Below are 20,730 nucleotides of genomic sequence, written 5' to 3' on the forward strand. Positions count from 1 at the left end.
TATACTGTCCTTGTCTAGTATGAGGTGAGTGATTTGGACTGACTTATCCCCTTAAAAGCAGGGATGCCCCGGGAAAGTTTAGTTGAATAAGGGAGCAAAATTAGTTCAGAATCATTGCATTCCTTGCATTGAGCTCTTCTCCAGTCTTCAAAGAGAAGGAGGAATTTATCTTATGGAGATTTTCTTGATTCTTTCATCCCTGAATGGAGCATCTCTGTGTTCTTGTGTGAGAACCACTTTAAATGACTGGGATAGTGGAGTCCATACAAGTGTACAAGGGTCCCCATCTCTTACACAGGATATTTTCTGTAATATGTGTTAGAGGCCAGACAGATTTACTGGGCTCAGGAAGTGGGCCCTCATTTAAAAATGCTGGGATAAAGTGGGAAAATGTGACTTTTAGGACTTTAAAATATGATAGTGTGAGGATCTACAGATAAACCTCTCACGTTTCCCCATGTCATTGATGTTTTACAGCTACACTGGAGAATATGAAATGATGGCTGCTAGAATGAAAGGTTCTGTCTTATCTTCTAAGATTTTAGAAACTTAAAAAGTTGATAGAAAATCAGGTTAAGAAATATTAATGGACTTTCTGAAAGGTCCCAAAATGTTTGTAGAGATAGCACCATAGTAAAATGTTATAGTAGATAAAACCTAAAAAAAGAAGAAATCTCTACATTTCCCACGGTATTTAAACAGCAAAGGCAACTGTAGTATCAGGATGCCCCTTCTGTTGCTGCCTGAGAAGCAGAGTCATGATTGTTGGGTATTTTCTGTGCAGTTTCTTCCAATTTGACATCTAATTGATATCTAAATCATGTCTCCATAATATCAGTGTTGTAGTAAATATGCAGTTTAATATGTGGTGATTGAATGTTTTATTTTGGACAGTGTAAAACTTACTCTGTTCTTTTTGACAGCTGTTTAAAAGATGTGTATTTTTGATTTGTCCAAAGTCTGAATATTTATAGATGATTAAAATAAAGAGGTTGTTTAGCAGGTGCTGACTGCAATTTTGTAGCTGCAGTATCATAATCACTTCATGAGGTTTCTCTGTTAAGGAAATTGTCTTTGTTTAATGCTAAAGGATGTAGATAATCTGTCTCTAATGCCAAATTATTTCAGGGTGTGCACTTCACTTTTTCCCCTACATTTACGTAGATCGGAAAACTGAATGTTCCAAACAACTTGTGGAACAGTTTCCATATCAACTTTTATGTACTAAAAATGTAATTAAAATTGTTCAACCTAAAACATAAAAAAGAACTCAAATTTAATTTATATGGCTTTTAAAAAGAAAATACTGTTTCTTATTTAACTGGTTTTGTTAGCGTGGTGGATTTGAATTTACCCCAGTAAAAGTCAGTAACAAGCCACTGCTGCCTATTTAAATGTAAGTAGCTGGAACAGGAGAAAATACTGAATTTGAAGAGGTATCTATTCACACATATTACTTTTATGCCTTTTAAGTGAATTCATGGTAATCAGTTTGTTAACATAAACAATGCAATCCCATTAACTTCTAAGGTAAATAGCATTAGATGCAAACATCTTTTTTACATTGCTACATGACTTGATTTGTTCTGCATATGGAAACACTTTAAAACTTTTTTGCATTTCCTCTTTTGTGTAAGTGACTTATGACTCTTGTGATATCTCGTCTTTCACCTGCTGTGTCAGCTTTGCATCCTTATCCCCTGTGCACTGGCCTGTGTTCTTCCCTTTTCTATTTATCACTGACACATCTGGAGTGGTGACATTCTTATTCCCTATTCTACATTAATTTTAAAGCTAGAAGATAGGGTTTCTAAAGAAAAAATATGCTTGCTTACTGCTACTACTAATTCCTTACAGTTCTTTCTTTTCCCTGCATGATGGCTGGTGTGTTTTGATAAAAATTAGTATTTTTGTCTTGGTATTGGTCAAATATGCCCAAGAGAGATGATTCGAATGTGTGGTTGGAGAGCAGGAAATGATGGAATGGTTTCGGTAAAGATTTCATTATGCTAGTCCTTCTCACCAGCTTCTGAAAAATTATCAGATAAAAACACTTGCTTTGGTTTTAAAGTCATAAAGCCTCAAAAGTAACCAAAAAATGGGAATAGATTTATAGGTATTTTTATTGCATATAGACTGTTCTTCCTCAATGCTTATTTTTATTTCTAAAATGAAAGTCCACTTATCTCCTGACTCAAAGAAAAGGTCTCCTATAAACACTTTTATTTGAGAAACATTAGAGGTAGTCTAGCTGTTACAATTTTATTGTTTACCTTAATCCAAATGCTTGGTAGAGCATACAGAAGTGATCATTTTGGGTATTTGATCAAAGGACATTGCAGATGAGATCAAAAGAGATTTAGTTTTTGAAAGAATCAAGTTTGATTCTATGATATGCTTATTGTTCTGAACCATCTGGGGCAGTTTGGGCAAGAAATGCAACAGCAGATATTTTGCATGTGAAGCTTTTAGTTGAAGTGGTGAATAACCTTGCACTGGGTATATCCAAAGGACTGGTGTTGACCTATATCCTGTTGTGACAGCTGAGAGCAGCAGGTTGGAACTGCTGGATGAAATCCATACCCAGTTGCCCACTGTACTTTCTTCTTGTCACTACACAATGTCAAATCAAAGCCCTTTTTTCTTTTATTTTTTTTTAACTGTTGCTTATTCTAGCTGTTTGCTAATTCAAAGAGAATGTAGAGTTGCTGCCCTGGTAGTACAATGGGAAAAGTAATTTAAATCAGTGGCAGATTGTCCAGTCTGAGCATCAACCCTACATAACTAGGCCGAGGTGGAATACAACTTCCAAATATAATAAAGTAGTGCTTTTCTTTCTCATTAGCTGTTTTGGTGCCTCCTGATTTTGTTGGATCTCTGTATCAAGTTGTAAATGGTGTGTGAAATAAAACACTTCTCAGTTGATGGATGTGATCCTCAGGATTACAAATGCTCTTCAAATTGCTGTGGTATGTTTTGTTTAGATCAGACATGGAAGTCTACCTAATGCATAATGTTCAGTTTAGAAAGGAGAAAGAAGAACAGTAGGAAATTATTTTTGATATCTGAGTAGTAGTACTGCAAGTTTCTCACTGGCCAGTATTAATTACCACCCCTCTCCTAATTGTGAAAAGAAAAATTAGAGACTTACACATGTCTTGTTAGCAGCACATTGCTAGTCAATGCAGTAATTCATTAATTCTTGACTCTAAGCTTGAGATCCAGCTTCTGGTGATACAGTTTTGTTTTTTTAAAAAGTAAAATCTGTCTTAGCTTGCTTATCCTTATTACATAGCTTTCACTGAATCAAATGAATATTCACTAAATGAATATATGTATTAGGTGAATACTTAAAAAGAAATGTATTCCAAAATATGGTTTTTCTAAAAGGGTAGTATGAGTTTTAGTCTGTCGTGTTTTGTAGTGGCACTTTGGTATGATAATGTCACTCTACTCTTTGAGAATTTATACTGTCAAGTGGGATAGGGCTTGGAATCTCTGTGCCTCTGAAGTGAAAAAATGGAAACTTAGCAGCTCAAAGTCATTTTGGAATCAGGCTTGCTTAAGGATTTCAGTATATAGACATGAATCATGACTCAATAGCTACTAAACCAGCTCTGTCTACCTTTGTCATAATCTATTGATCGATGTGTTTTTAGCTCCCACCATAAAGCTCCTAGTCACCCAGATCCTGTCATTGGTCCCTATGCTAAACCCTTTTCCAAGACAGAAAACAAGAATATCCTCAACAGATTATCCTATCATACAAGGAAAGCTGAGTGCAATGCAGCTTTCAAAGTGCCCAGTGTGCACATGATATCAATACTATTTGAACCACCTGCATGGTTTTTCAGCTATCTAGGAGCAGTATCTGTATCCAGGTTGGAGTGTATTTAGCTGGGCAGAGCCAGGGCATTGGTCTTTGTAGAGCAGAGTGAAAAGGAAAGCAAGTTCCTGTTTTCTTCTTTTCCACAGTGATCTGATAATAATAGATGCTCATATTCCCCAAACCAGTTGTACTTCTTGTGTCTGAAGGTGTTGTCAGCAGATGTAAATTATTTTTAATCGCTGTTTTATTTTCTTGATGTAGTTTTAACTTCTATCCCTCCACCTCTTTTTGTAGCCTTAGTGGGCTCAGGCAGGTTACAAGTACAAGATGTCATTTTAGTAATGACTCCGCCAGGCAAACTGAAGGAGTAAAACAAAGCATTTTCTGCAGTGAAGTGTTTTTGTTGCATACAGCCTCTCTACTAGGTTTTGCAGAGAGGATCACTTCCCTGGTGAATGCTCGAAGAAAGCCCTTGCTGATTAGAGGTGATGAAGGCCATCACTTCTCCCTCTCCTTTTGTTTTGATTCTGTTGTTGTTAAGCTGAGGAGCTGATGCCTGTTGTGTGCTCTTTTCCTTGGTCTCTATGCTGGCATGCTCCCATTTTTAAAGTGAGATCTACCAAAGCAGCTAATGGTAATTTGCATCTGTAAGTGCTACTTTAAAGAAAAGAGAGATAATTTCAATGTGTGCACATGTGTTTGATTTATTCTAGTGGTTATGTGCTATTTGCTGCTCTTGTGATTGAGGACTGCCCATTCTGTGAATGTGCTCAATACTTTGAAAACTTGAAAGTTATGATGGCACCCCACACAATGTCAAAATGTGCATTTGAAGTAAAAGCCCAGCAATTCAGCTCATCTGTTCTTGTTCATAGCAGGTAAAAGGCTGCCTTGATGACACTTAGAGCAAATGAATTTCTCTCCTGCAGTCATGCACTGAATAAATTGCTTGATCTAGTTCAGTACAAAAGGACATGATCTATAAATAGTTAACAGAGCTTTCTTCAGGACAAGTGATCTATAGACTGGAACTCTCTCTTGGGGTCTTTTAAAAAAGTAAGTGCTGATATGAACAAAAGGAAAGTTTGTTTAAAAAAAAGGCCTTTTTAATGAGATTGAAACTCACATACTTTAACTTCCTTTTGAAAGCATCTGGCCAACCACTTCAAAAGTCCAAAAGGCTAACTTTACAGTCACTTGAAGAAAAGAAAAAAGGTCAATCTGCTAATCTGATGTGAATACATTGTCAATAACTGAAAATACGGGATAAAGCAGCTGGTTAATTTGAATCAAAGAAATTGCTGTCATATAAGCATTGGTGAATTCAATTTTTTACAGTTTTAGCTTAAAGGAACTTCTTTTTTGACATTTTTATACATTTGTTGATATACACACTGTTGGCCACAGGGTCTCTCTCTGTCCTATATGCTCTTTCATGCACTTTTTCTGGCAACTAATATTGCAAGTTTTTAGACCGTTGGTATTTGTGATAAACAAAACTTCTAAGACATTTAAGTGTACTAAAGGAAATGTCCATCTACCAAATTTCATCATATGGCATTTTAAGGAGGAAGAAAAATTCTGTAAGATCATAGACTCATTAAGGCTGAAAAATATCTCCAGGATCAGTGAGTCCAACCTTTAATCAAACACACCTTGTCAGCTAAACTATAGCACAAAGCCAGACTTTCCAGGAGAATGCTGTGGGGAGACAGTACCAAAGGCTTTACTGAAGTCCAAGTAGGCAATATCCACAGCCTTTCCCTCTTCCACTAGGTGGGTCAGCAGGTTGGTCAGGCAGGACCTGCCTTTCCTAAACCCATTCTGGCTGGGCCTGATACCCTGGTTGTGCTGTGCATGCCATGTGATCACTTTCCAGATTATCTGTTCCATAACCTTCCCAGGCACTGAGGTCAGGCTGATTGGCCTGTAGTTCTGCAGATCCTCCTTCTGACCCTTTTTTAATCCAGGCATCTTATTGGCCAACCTCCAGTTATCTGGGACCACCTCAGTTAACTAGGACTGATGACAAATGGTTGGGAGTGGCTTGGTGAGCTCTTCCAGCAGCTCCCTCAACACCTCACACAGGTCCTGTCAGCCCCATGGAGTTGTGAGTGTCTCAGTGGCACAGCAGGTCACTGATGCTTCCTCCTGGATTGCAGGGGCTCTTTCTGCTCCCTGCCCCTGACTACCAGCTCAAGGGCTGGCTGTCCTGAGGAAAACCAGTCCTTCTGTTAAAGACTGAGGCAAAGAAGCTATTAAGTACATCAGCCTTTTCCTCTTCCATGGTTACAATATTCCCCTCAGCATCCAATAAAGGATGGAGATTTTCCTTGGCCTTTCTTTTTGTTGTTAATGTATTTATAAAAACACTTTTTATTATATTTCACAGCAGTGGCTAGATTGAGTTCTAGCTGAGCTTTCGCCTTTCTAATTTTCTCTCTACATGATTCTTGTACTCTTCCTGAGTTTGCTGCCCCTTCTTCCAAAGGTCATAAACTCTCATTTTTCCCCCTGAGTTCCAGCAAAAGCTCCCTGTTCAGCCAGACTGATCTTCTTCCCTGCCAGCTTGTGTTTTGGTACATAGTGATGGCATGCTCCCGCACCTTTAAGACTTCCATCCTAAAAATATGTCTAGGCTTTCTGGACCCTTTGTTGGTAAGGGTGTTTTCCCAAGGGACTCTGAATCAGTAAGTTCTCTTTCACTGAGTTGAGAGCAGTCACCTTGAAAGTGCTCTCAATATTTCCAGGCAGGATTTCCCTGCCTGTATGACCTGTAAAGTTGGGATTTTGGTAGCAGTGTACATGCAGGCCAGGATGGTGATGGTGACAAAGAGGCAGGCACATGTTACTGGTGTGGATGTCAATCCTGTCAGTGTCTCCAGGACACATCTAGCTCCAGGACTGGCACTGGCAAGCACAGTGTGTGCATATGTAACTGGGCAGAGCTTAAGAAGCAGAGATATGACTCTGAGTGCTTGGGGGCCAGAAGGATCCTTAACTAGAGAGAAAAGATCTATTTAGAAATTTGCCATGGTTTTTGGGAGAGCAAATCATTCTGTGCCCACGGAGAAACTGGAAGCTAAGTGTCCAGACTAGGAGATCACTTTAGCAGGTGAAAGTCACTGGCTTGATCAATTAAAAAAACATTTAAATAGCATAGTACTGTCCCCTGATCTGAGTGAGGAAGTAGACTAAGACTTCTCTAAACAACTGAAGGAAATCTCTGTCGCAGGATGTGCTGGTCACAGGGACTCTGACATCTTCTGGAAGGGCAACATATGGGATGAATGGTGGAAGGTTTCTGAACAGTCCTTGGGATAACTGTTTGATACTGGTACTGGATGGGTAAACTGGTGTTGACACACCCAGATCTGCGACTCACTTCCAAGAAAGAACTGGTTGAAGAGGTGATACCAAAGATAGTCTTGGCTGTGAAATAAATGAAATAAATGGCTGTTGTTTAGGATCCTGAAGGAAATAAAGAAAAATATTAGCAGGGTACAGATCTTGGACACCAGGTTAGTGGATGTCAGTGTATTCTTTATTTATACAAGGTGCTGCACTTGTATGGGGACAATTTCAGGTATCACTAGAAGCTGGGAGACAGATGGATTGAAAGCAGCCATGCTTAGAAAGATTTGGGGGTGCTGCTGGATGAGAGGCTTTACTGGAGCCAGTAGTATTGTGGGCTACATAAAAAACAGCATGGCCAGCAGGTCGAGGAAGGTGATGCTGTCTCTCTGCTCTGCTCTGGTGAGATCCCACCTGAAGTGGCATCAACCTGACAGACTTCTATGATAAAGTGACAGGATTTGTGGTCTAGGGGAGAGCAGTGAATATCATTTACCTTGACTTTAACAAGTATTTTGGCATGATCTCACCCAACAAGATCAAAAGCCAGTTGAGTGATCAGACTCAGTGGGCCATGGTTAATGGGTTGTATTCTGCTTGGAGGTCACCAAGGGACTGCAAGGGTCTGTATTGTGACCAGTCGTGTTCAACAACTGCATCAATACCTGGAGGCAGCAGTGGGAGTGCACAGTCCTAAGATTACAGAAGACAGAATTGGAAAAAGTGCTCAATGCAGTCAAGGGCAATGCTGCCACCCAGTGGGACCTAGGCAGGCAAGGGGAATGGGCTAATGGCAGCTTTGTAAAACTGACCAAAGTCGATGTCTGTCTTGTAGATGCAGTATTTGATGTGGTCTGAGTTTTGAGTAGAAAGATCTACTGACCTCCCTCTATCTGCAGACTACACCTCTGTTAACAGAGCACAGGGCACTGAGAGCAACTTTTGGTGCCAGGGCGTCCTGCTGACATGTCTGTCCACATCTCCAAGTCCTTCTCCACATAGCTGCTCCCTAGCCAGTCAGGTCGCAATGTATTTTTGCAATGGGTTCATCCTTCTCACATGTTGGACTTAAAAATTAAGCTTGCATTTCACAAAGTTTTCATTAGCCCCTTCCCCTTGCCTGTCTAGGCCCCCCTGGATGGCAGCCCTGCTCTAGAGTGTTTAACCCAGTTTTGTGCCATCTGTAAACTTGACAAGAGTGTACTGTCACCTCTTCTGTGGTCCTGGAAAATGTCAAACACTTTGAGAGTAATCAGACCCTGGGTCACTAGCAAATACAGTGCAAAGAGCAGCAGATAAAGCATATACAAGAAGGAGCTTAACTAATAAGAACTGCCCACATGGGAAATATTACTAGGTGTCTTTGCATTTATGCATAATTCATTTGCATTTATGAATGACAACCTGTGAAGTACTATTATTTGGTTGCTGCTCTTTCCTAATGTGGCAAATATGACTCTGATTTTGTTCAAGGTTCTTAAAGACAATGTGGGGAAATTAAAGCAAGATGTATAAGACCCAATAGTTTCCAAGACAGCTCTGCAAATTATCACATGTTCTTACAGGCTCCAGGTAGCCAGTAATTTTCATGATAAGGAAGTGTGTTGTGGTGATTTGCTTTGGGAATATATAGATGCAAGATGTTATTTGAACTCATCTGCTGACGGTGGAATTTTTTTTTTATAATAAAAACTAGCAAAATATTTTACAAAATGCCTGGGGTTTCATGCATCATGCTTCTAAAGGCAGTCTTGGGCTCATCAGCCCCATAAAGACTTTTCTCACATTCTTGAGGTTGCAAGGGACTGCAAAAGGTAAGGGACGATAGCTTTGAAAGAGGACAGTTTTTCCTTGCAAGTACAACCTATGTGCTTCTCTATTGGCTGGGACAGTAGATTAGATGAGAATTTAATGCATTTTGTGAAAACTGTTTGGGAATCAAAAGCTGCTTTATCCAGCTCAATTTGGCTTAGTCTGAGGACTCTGCAGATTGTTACTGAATATGGCTGGACCTTCTATTGCCACACTGTGCTATGAGTTCTCTTGTCACCCCCTTTTCTGCACAAGAGGCAATACTTATTTACCTGTTACCTGACTCGTAAAAACGTGAAGAATTTCCTTGCTGTTTTGGCATGGATGGCGTGGTTAGCAGTGATGGAGATAAGGAGTCTTCTGCTTGAGACAGTTACTTTTTCCACAGAAGAGAGCTTTATGTAGGTTTGAACAAAGCCCTCAAACATATAAGCTACCTCACATTTGCAAGTGTTATGCTTGCTGTCATTGCTCCTTCCATGCAGGAATGATTTTAAGGTTCACTTTGTAGAGCCCTTTGCTGCCCACTGGATGTGCCTTAGATTAATGCTAGTTGAAGGGAGTGGAGGCTATGACAGTGAATATTCATATATCCTGTGAAGAGTAACGTCTGTTTTCCTGAAATATCTTCATGGGCAGCTGTCTTGATCAGAGAAAGACTTCAGCAAGGCAAGTCTGCAGAGGGTGATTTTTCATTTTGTAGATCTGATTGATTAGAGAATCCCATCACTCCTGTTATAGCAAGAGGTAGAATTAAGGGCTGTTAGTATGATGGCTAAGAGTGGCATAGCCAAGTAGTTAGAGCTAGGACTCTTGAGATTAACACCATGCTGAGAGGCAGAATTGAAACCATGGGATTAAATCAGCAGACTTAAGTTAGTCAGACTCAAGGCTGGCAGGAGGAACTTCAGGCATAATGTTTTGAAGCATCAGGCAGGAAACAAATGCTTCAGGTGCCCTCTAGTCTCCTGGAAAACCACCTTCATTTCCAGGAGAAAAGAAGTGACATGTGCCAGATGTACACGAGACTCTGCATTAGTAAATTAACAGGGCTATAACACTCAGGCTTATGCTGCCTTCTTTAATTGCCTGACATGCACACAGAATGCCAAATTATGTTCTCTAAAGGAAACTGAATGCAGATTATGCTTTGCAGCTCTTTGCACTCTTGGTTAGCTGGTACCTATCATGCTGAACATCAGGAACTCACTCCCCAAGAGGTGAAGGGGCTGCTATTTGTGTAGTTCAGGTGCATGCCAGCAAAAGTCTGCAAAGTTGTGACAGTGGGATAAGCTTTTGCCCTTTTTCTTGCATTGTTTCTTGGACTTGTCACTCTTCTTTCTGAGACCTCATTTACGGTACCTTTTGAATTGGAAATAATTGTAAAGGACTGCGGCTGCTTTCATCTTTTATGTCCTCACATAGGGACAAACAAACCTTTTAAAAAAGGAACAACTCACCAGCACTGTCATGTGGATCTAGTGCAGCAATGCAAACATAGTTACTGTAGATGCACATACACATATGTGTTTACTTGGAACTGAGTAGTTAAGGATAAAGCTAGTCTGTATAGGTGTGGTGCAAAGCACAATGTGACCCACTGCAGGAGTGAATTGACTGGGATCTCCCTGCAGTTCAAGTGTTAGCATCCATTGAATGGTGATTTGTTCTTGGCTGTCTTAGGAGCACAGATACAAAGTAAGATGGGAAGTAATCAATGTAGTGTCATTATTTAATCTCCATGCCCCCCTTCACACCCTAAACCCCAACCCCCAAGCCTAAAGCAAAAAGGTCCTGGGTCTACTACAGTATTTATTAGGTTCAGTTATGATATCCATTGCTAGAGGAGGAATGAAGGCAAATGCAAACTTCTGACAAGTTCTTCTACTGTCTTCTGTCTTCCCCTGTTTTTACCTGCTAGCCTTGCTAGGCTGTTGAGCTGAGAAAGGCTTGCTCTATTAGATAAAGTATTGGTTTGATTTTAATCCTCATCTGGTTTTTGGCACACTGTGTCCCATCTTCCCCTCCACCCCTGCATCTCCCTCATTTGTAGTAAAAGTAACATGATCACTACATAGTAAATATCTTATCCTCAGTCCTTGTTCATTTTCTCTGATATCTTGACGCCCTGTCTTTGTCATCCTACCTATTGGAGCATAGGTAGCCAAATTTCCTTGGGATTATCTTGGCTTTGCATCATCAGTTGGTTACACATGGTGTTAATAACACAAAGGTTGATCCCTGTATAGACCATTAACTTTTAAGAGTTGAACTCAGTGATCCTGGTGGATCCCTTCCAACTGGGAATATTCTGTGATTTCTGTGATCTTCCCCAGTTGCACATACCATGGTGAGCTGCAGGTGAAGACAGCTAAGACCCTGTAACTCCATTCTATGAGAAGGCTGCTGCAGTTTATGGGATAAGCATTCATTCATATAACCCTTCCCCTGACCCTCTATTCTTTCTTCAATAGAGAAACCATAATAGTGGCAGTATATTATCTGCTGGTTTCTCTATTGCACATAGAGTGCCATGGTTTGTTTAGACTTAGCATCTGCTTGCTCTGTCCTTTCAGGGTGGTTTCCACCAGAAATGTTTTGATGCTAGTGTAATCTGGAATCAAGAATGGTGAGACTTGTATCTTGTATCTACACTTGTGAGGGACTTTGGACAGGTCATTTACCACTGTGACACACTTGGTTTATTCCCCTTTTGCTCATCTGTACAGTGACAAAAGAGCTGATGATTAAATTGAGTTTGTGGAGGTATTGACTTGCATCCTGCCCCTGGAACACTCTTTGCTAGTACTGTAGATAGTAGCTATAGATTTTCTCTGAGGCTGCATGTAAATCCTACACTGCCACAAGTAGTATGGTGTATACTTGAAGGTTTTGTTGGGGACTAGTAGCCTGGTCTGCTGTGATGCTTTCTCCCCTCTATCTCTGGAGACACATGGTAAATGATGTTTTCAGACCCAGACTCCAGTGCAGACAGTCTTTCTCTGGTTTTAGCAATAGTGACAGGGCTTTTTTAATAATTGCCTTACCAAAGGTCAGTTGGTAATCAGAGAGGGTTGAGACAGGGTGCTGGATTTGCTTTTCTCCATTTGGAAAGTCTTTTCCAGATCTTTCTCCTGTTCTCAATAAAGACAGTATTTGCTGATACATGTTTGCTGAGAGTGGGCTGGGTTCATCAGAGTGTTCCAGCTGTTCTGCAGTGCTTTGGAAATGAAAACCAGCTGCAGGTCTGGTTTAACTCAAGCCAGGTTTGTGGCTGGTTTGCATCACTGGAGCAGTGTAAAGTACCTGAAGCATGCCAGCTAATCTGGCCTATTGGTGAACCATTATAAATGACTTGTTTTTCTTCTTGTTCTTTACATGTAACTTTATTTATAGTCAAAGCCCATGGAAATTGCGTAGATTATATCACTAAAGCCAACTTTGTGTTCAAAACTAAAGTCTATAAAATTAGAGTGTTTTTTAAGCCAGAGCTTTTTCTTCTTAACTGAAATAAATGTATCAAATTATACAGTACTCCTCTGCACTTCTCTTATGGATTTCTTTTAAGATGCTTCTTCTTGTTATTAGATCAAATAATAATAAGTCTGAGACCTAAAAGAGTAGGCTTTATAAATTTTATTTTGCAAAAGGTGTGCTCAGCATTTATTTTAAATGCTTTGAATTTTTTTCTGTTTTATTCAGAATGTATGCAATAGTTGTGCCATTATCACTATTGTCTGAAATTTACTGATTAAAAAATACTTTGGAGATTTTGGGAGATGAAGGAAATTGGCCAACCGTGATTTTTCTTCTGTTTATAGTAAATTATAGAACTGAAATAATAGTTACCTACCTTCAATAGCATGTTGAGTGTTGAAAAGATGCCATAAATATTAATCACCAATTACCTTAGTCCATATGTAATAATTTTTTTCATAACCATCTCTTTCTCTGAGGCTCTTATAGTGTTGACTGTGTGATGTGTTTTTAAACAGTATAACACAACAGAACAATGATAGAAGTGTCATTACCATTATGCTGATCTACACTTTTTTCAGAACCCAGAATTTTTGCTGTTCACCTAGAAATAGTTTTGTATAATGAACATGGTATGATTACAAAAAAAACAAAAAACAAACACTTTCTGGATAAACATATTGGCATTCAAGTCAGAAATTGTATTCCTCGGTATATTGAAAGAAAACATGTCAGAATTTGCAAAGTTTTTCTAGACTTTGAGGCAAAATGCTGAAGAATTAATTACTGCCTCATATTAATTAAGATAACAATGCAAAGCCCTTCATTAGAAGCATAGGAAAAGTTCTTCCTTGGTCCTTGGAGAGAATATTATATGCAAGCCCTGTTGTGTGGGTTGCAAGGTGTCACTGGAATTTATATGCATTACTTGTCTAATTGCAGTAAATGTAGCATGTCCAGATAGGTTTAAAAGTTGGATGGCTGTTTGTTACTTGCTGGAAATCACTTGAAACCTTGCTACTCGAGGCAGCTGTTCACAGGTCCTTCACCTCTCCCCAGAGATAGCTGGAAGACTCTGTTGTTGGACCCTGTCTTTTATGGCAGAAGCAGTAAACATGACAGGTTGTTTGGGAGCCATCTGTTTTAAAATGGTTGCTGCTTTGTATGCAGTAATGAACTTGAGATCAGTTTTCTGTCTGTCTTCATAGTAACAGCCTTGTTTGGTGTCACAACAGGTGGAAGTTGATGGGATGAAACTAAATGTGACCAGCGAGTGGAACCTGGCTTCACCCTTGTTGTCTGTCACCATTGATGGCACTCAAAGGACTATACAGGTAATCTCACCAAAGCCTCCTTGGGCATACAAATGATACTGAAACGTGGGGTCTAAACTTGCTGCATCATAAAAGTCGTGTGATGTTGTACAAACACCAGAATGTTTCTGCTTTAAGACAAATTCACTCTACTAAATCTCTGGATGCACTTGAAGTTACTTACCTAGAGTTTTGAATATCTTGCTTTTAATGAGAAGTTCCTTGTTTAGACAGAAGTTTACCTCAGCTTACAGGCTTGCTCTATTTAGTGGCTTGTGAGGAGATAGTTTCTTAATCATGTAAAAAAGAAGAAATGGTTTACTGCAAAAAACCAACCAAAAAACTGATCAACTGAAACAACTCCCTCCTAACCTAACCCACAACAAAAATCCACATGGGGACCTACAGTAAAATTAGTCTCTCTTTCTTGTTTGGATTATGATTGTTACACTTTTGGGCCTTTGCAATTTGGAAGTCACAGGGCAGTTCGTCTCCCATGTAACATGCTTTTTGCATACTTACAAGAAATATGATTAGCTCCATGATTTGAAAAGATAAACATAGAAAACATCCCAAACTTATGTGGCTCTAAGAAAACAGGGTTGAAAAGCTTAAAGTTGTTGTATTTGCTTTCCTTTCCTTCTGAACACTTACGTGTTTGAAATCAAATCAACACGCCAGAGAATGCTTTTCTAAATGTAACCTCAGTCACGATTTATATTTTTATTTGTTGACAAATCATTTATTTACAAATATCTATTGATCCTGGCAATAATGAAAAATCAAAACTTACTGAAAGTATTTTTCTACATACAACAGTATCTATTTCCTATATATTTATCAATGATACAATGGTCAAATTTCTCATAATTTTCAATGAAATATGGGAATTTAGTTTTTCATTTTTACCCCTAGTAAATTACCCGACTGGAAATACTATTTTTGTTTTGATTGAATTGAAAAGACTGCAAGTTGAAAATAAAAATTATTGTATCTTTCAAGGTTATTGCCTGAGTTAGCATTGCCTAAGAGTGAATTTTTCTTTATGTTCCCAAGTAAATTCTGAAGTTCTGTAGATTTCTTGGGAGGTTCATTCCTGCTTCAAGGTGTGTGTATATCTAAAATAATTTTCTATTTTTAGGTGTGGTTTTTTTTTCTACTATTTTACTACTAGTCCATTTTGGTGCCATATTATAAAGTACATTCCTAATTTTGATGAGGAAAAAATACCAGTGTATGAATCTATAAACATTGCCTAGGTAAAAAGCATTATGTTTAGAATGGATAACTGTGTTCACAAAAACTCATTGCAAACTATAGTACTATGTGACTGGATATATAACTAATAGTAGCAATAGCATTTAGCTAATAATAACTGAATTGGCACATAAAATTAGTTTCAAAATTAATGATCATATGATTTGAAGAAGTTTCTTCTAGGAGCTGAGCCAGCAGTAGTGTTTCTTGCATTCCCTGAGAATGACTGAACCCTATGAAACACTACAGATCTAGCCACAGCAACATGCAATGAGCTGACTGCATGCTATCTAGCCAACAGAATGTGGAATATCTTGTTGCCTTCTCAGATTTCATCTGCCTTTGCTTTCAGCAAAGAAACTCAGTAGCTTGAGAAGTTATTAATCTTTTAGTGTATATATGTAAATTTATGGGAACCTTAAACTTGACCTCTGATAGTCACTCACGGGAATCAAAATTGGTTTTTTGGTTATATATTTCTGTAGACTTGCCCCACTGCAAGAACCAAATTAGACAAGTGTATTCCTGTAGGTCAATTTGTCTCCAAAAGCAATTGACCTCTGAGTCTTGAAGTATCTTCTTTCTGCAAAACTTAGCCCTAGAGCCATTTAAGCAACAAATATGGATGAATCGAATAATTCCAGCTGTGCTTTATTAATTTTCAGTCAATCTAATTTTTCTTCATAGTTGGTTTCATTCTTCTAAATTTGCTCAACCAAATACAATCTTTGTGAATGTTTTATTTCTTTGAAGGCTTGATTTATGCACCTTTGGCTCAATCCTGCAGTCTGGCCACAATCTACCAAAGCACTTAAGCATCGAAACAGGGAATAAATAATTTAAAAACGTTTTGGTTTGAAGTATATTTATGTAATTATAGTCTAGACATTCAAATTTTGGCATATCTGTTGCATGTTTAAAAACAATTAAGCATGCTTTTGTATTTTCACTCCTCTGCTAAAGGCTCAATGAGAATTAGAACAAAGCAGAGCACCAACTCTGCTGCAGAGTTATGAAGGACCTTTGAGTTTAAAACCCACGTTTTCTAGGACAGTTTCTAGAGTATGGGACCCGAGTGCCTGAGGAGAAGTACATGTCCTGGTCACAGTCTGTCTAGGGCATACCAGGGCACAACAAGGATGTGTGGCAGCCCCCCTCCTCCTGCTTTTGTTTCCTGTGTGAGGAAGCCCATCTGTGTGCAGCAGATGGGAGCTGCAGAGCGCCTGGCCAGGTCCCCAGATGAGAGTGGGACCAGAACCCTGGGGTATCCTGCAGGTCCTGTGGCTGCAGCATAAGGGCTCTGAAATCATTGTGCTGCTTTGAGTTACTGTGAAATCCATAGGATTTATACAAAGTGATGAAGTGGTGAAAACTTGGGATCATTTGAGCAAGAGATTTCTGAGATACAGTCTCCAGGGATGGGGGTGTGGGTAGACCCCATGGCATTTCTTCTAGTACTCAGATTTCATCATGGGAGATTTTTTGTGGCTCTTTTCAGTAGTTCCTCAGTTAATCCCAGTTTCTCAGCATTTTCTCTACTTATGACTAAACTCTGCCTCTCATTTGGTGAGGCTCAATTTAACACGTCCTGAAGTGTAGGATTTTGTTCACCAAGCAAATGACTTTATTTTTTTGTACAGAAATACTTCACCAAAATGGTTTTCCATACTTGTTTCAAAAGATGTTAGTGGCTCAGAATTTGACTTACATCTAGCTATTATGAATTTGGATTTTGCCTTTCCTGAAAATCAAAGAACTATAGGAATATAGTTACAATACACCTTCCTCAGATTTAAAGGGATTGGGTTTTATTTAATTGCAAATATATGTTTAAAATACTTATATATATAAAACTGGATTTGAATATGATATAACCTTTTAGGAAATATTTAGAATAAAAATAAATTAATAAATGAGGGTCTTAATGATGCATGTGAAGAGTGAGTGGAAAAGTGGAAGTTGATTTGAGTTGTGGAAAAGAAAAATAAGAATTCCAGTGGAAACTGGAGGGGAGGAATGGTGGCTCAGTATGGTATCCTGGAAAGTAATGACAGCTGAAAGACATCAGGCATATTTTGGGACAATTTAGGGCATTTTTTTCTTCTTTGTCTCCTCCCATATACAAGTAAGCTGGATTTCAGTGAGCCCTGTGCCTGCAGAGGTTGTCTATGACCTCTTCAGTCTCCCAGTATGAACTGGGAGCAGGTAGAAGGAAGGAATAAGCTGTCTTTTTCCAGAGTTTGAACATCTTTTGTTCCTCGTGGGAACTAGAATCTAAGGGGACCTCAAGATAAATCAAGGAATCCATGGAGTCCAGCAGATGGGCTTGAACCTAACTGCAGCTCTGTTCTTACTAGTCAGTTGTGAGTAGATGCCTTCTGCTGGGACACTGCACGGGAAGACCAGGTATCTGCAGGGTGAGCAGGTTGCCCAAGAGGAAAAGCATCTAGGAGGAGATCCTCAAAGCAGCAACTACTTGTGTTTGGACAAGTTCTCAAAAACCACCCCATTGACTATTCAGATGTCAAGGCTGCGCTATGGCTGCTTCATGGACAAATTTTACAGCTGCTTAGTGCTGTTGAATGCTGTGCCTTCATCAATCCTACCCATCAAACACTCAACTCATCCTTAAATACCTTTTACTTGTAGAGAGTTCCCTGTAGCAAAAGGATGCTGAGCCAGAACTGTAGAATGGTTTAACTTGAATAATTTGTCACCATCTTTGCCGATACTTGTGTACGCCTTAGTTCCGTCATATGCCCCCAGCCTTTTCACTGCCAAACTGTTGGGCCCACAGCTCTGCTATCTTGCTGTTATGAAACCTTCTACCCTCTAAACGTAATGTAGGCATTCTCCCTGGACCCTGGAAAACTTTTCGTGGCTTTTGGTACCTTCAGCAAAGCAATTTTACAATAGCACCGGTGATAACTTTTTTTTGTATTTCCTGGCTTTCAGAGAATTAGTCTCTGATGAACTGAAGCTCAGTAGGATGTAGCAAGAACTCAACTGGACAAGGTCCTGAGAAGTTCACTACTACTTTGACATTAATCTTGCTTTGAACAGGGAACATGACTACCCAATTTCCAGAGGTCCCCTCCAGCATAACTGTTCTGTGTCTGTTGGGCATCCTAAACTCTACAGTAAAGAGGTCTTTATCAGTCACAGCAAGGTGTAATTAAGAGAGTAATGGAGTTGCTAAACAAGAACCTGATCCTGAAAACATCAGTCTCAAGCTTCACGTGTTTTTGTGAATGAAATAGATGAAGATTTATCAGGGGAGATTTCTCTACTTAGTGTTAAAAGGAATTCGGTGATAGCATCACTTATTTTTTCATTTAATTTATTTATTGCATCAACAATTGCAGCAGGAGTAGAATATTCTGCATCCTAGGGTATGACAAATGTAAGTGATTCTCTGATACAATATTTCTTTAGATTATTATTTTGGTCTCCAATAACAGAAAAAATGAGAATGCTGTAGGTTATGAAGTCTTTGTTCCAAGGAAATGTCTGACAGGAGAACAAAGCCTTTGCCCAAGTATTCATTTCCTACAACTCTTTAGACACGTTTTTCATATGTGTAATTTTTTTATTTTTGTAAGAAAAATTACCTTTTTTTCTTTTTGCTGTTTTGAGATCTCAGATGTAATCTGTGATAATGATATGATACATTATATAGGTTTTTCAATCTAAAGTACCATTACTTCAGAACACTTATTTTCTTAACCCCTGAAAATTATTTTGTGAAGGTTTAGTGAGCAGTGTTTATGACTGCTTGACAGTCCATTTTTAGTGCTGTGCAATTACTGTACATACTCTGCTATTGTCCTTTAACCATGATTTCAAAATTACTCTTGCTAGGTTGTCTCCAGAAGAGGGACTCAGAATGATCTGTAGACATTTGGTTATCCTATACCCACATAGCTGTACTTTTGGGTAGAGAAAAACCAGTGTGAGCCCCAGCACTCAATTCCTCATGGCTCACAGTGATTAACCTGTAGATCATCTCCTGGTTTTTTTCAGCCTGTTTCAGTTATGGCTAACCTAGCCAAATCTGGTACAGATTTCTTGTCCATGGTTCAAGTGGAGAATATGTTCAGGGAAGGGGAAAATTAAAGGGAATAAAAGCTCATGAAACTACAGCAGAAGAACTAAAAGCACACAGTACTACCTTTACCAATTCTTTATAAGCAAATTAATATACTTACTTTTTTCATTCAGGGAGGAAATGAGTGATCAATTGATACATTCAATCGATCCCTCTGAAATGAGATTAGTTTTATCCTGTCTTACTCAAGATGTTAATCAAATAACATTAGTTGTCATGGTATCTTATAACATATTTTTTTCCTCCTGGAGCTATACATTTTCAAGACAAACAATATGTATGTGTCCAAGGACCAAAGCATTGCCTTCAGTCACTGACAGATTGTAGTTTTGATATCTAAACTCTGAAAGATGAGAAATGGTTCTCTTGAACATGGTAACACATTCAGAGAGCAACGGGGAAGGAAGAGGAGGGACATAAAAGTGAGGAAGGGCTATGGATCCTGTCAAGAATTTTTCTCAGGGCAGTCACAGACATTATCAGATCTAGAATCACATTTTGACTGCATAATTTCCCCCCCTTGCAGGAGCAAGATGTATTGTGGCATGCCAAAACATGGGTAAAGCTTCCAGAAATTCTAGTTATGTTGTAATTTAATGTAGTAGCAGCAAAAAATTTAGAAGTTCAGAGAAGACTAAATGCCTAATTATTGTATTGTTGTAAATCTTGGGTTGAAGTAAATGTCCTCTAAAGTAATTCTTTACTAACACCAAATAAACAAATCTTCCTATTGTTTGTTTGTTTTGATTGTTTTTTGTTAGTTTTAAAACCTATCATCTACTTCTTTGTAACACCTAGCTATCTCAGAGGATTAAAGAAACACATGAACAAACTGAGAAGGCACTCCTCTGTATATGTAATAACATACTTGCAATGGTTTTAATATTCAAATAAAACTTTGCAAAAAGAAGTAACAAGTAGAAGTCACATTGGATATCACATAAAGAGATATTGGGAAGGAGCTATGTTTCTATTTTTCTATTTATGGGAGGACAGAATTTCCCAAGTCATCTATTGCAATTGAATCCGAGGCATTAAGAGAACTCCTAAAAAGTAGTGATATGGTGCCTCAGCCTCTTACAACTGCACCTGCACAATTATCTGTGTGGATTGATGCCCTGTAAGCCACTCACCCTGTATTTAACAGCTATATTTGTGTTGTTTAGAAACAGATTTCATTTTGTCGCTGGAAAGGGACTGAGGTAGCTTGCAACAGGTGCCAGGGGAGGCCAGTATTTCAGCATTCTGGCAGGATTCCTTTTAATAGGAAGGACTGCTTCGGCACAGTGTCACTAACATCAGTCTTAGACATATTTCACAAGTAAAAACACTTCATACACAGCACTTGATCATCTCTTTCCCCACTGGATGACTGCTGTCCTTGTAAGAACCTGGGAAATGTGGAAATGCCCTGAGGAAGAACAACTCACTGAGGCTTCATTTACTATAAAGTATGAACTGAAACTGGTAATGCTAAGGGTAGAGTAGTGCACAAATCAGGCTAACTTCCATCTGTAGTTTAATGCTCTAAGGGGAGAAAATGATGGTACCACCAGTGCAGAATGTTAAATTGTGAAAAG

General features: G+C 38.9%; 1 protein-coding gene across 2 annotated transcripts in view; it reads left to right on the forward strand.

The window, feature by feature from the left end:
• The window catches only part of PCCA (propionyl-CoA carboxylase subunit alpha), a 271,414-nt gene that overhangs the window by 187,553 nt on the left and 63,131 nt on the right, over window positions 1–20,730 (forward strand). For both annotated transcript variants that reach the window (XM_088159871.1, XM_014873333.2), the window contains exon 20: window positions 13,708–13,806. In XM_088159871.1, the coding sequence (XP_088015997.1) occupies window positions 13,708–13,806 (99 nt within the window). The remainder of the gene's footprint in view (window positions 1–13,707; window positions 13,807–20,730) is intronic.

Source organism: Sturnus vulgaris, chromosome 2 (genome assembly GCF_052056855.1).
Source record: "Sturnus vulgaris isolate bStuVul1 chromosome 2, bStuVul1.hap1, whole genome shotgun sequence".
Classification (NCBI taxonomy): Eukaryota; Metazoa; Chordata; class Aves; order Passeriformes; family Sturnidae; genus Sturnus; species Sturnus vulgaris.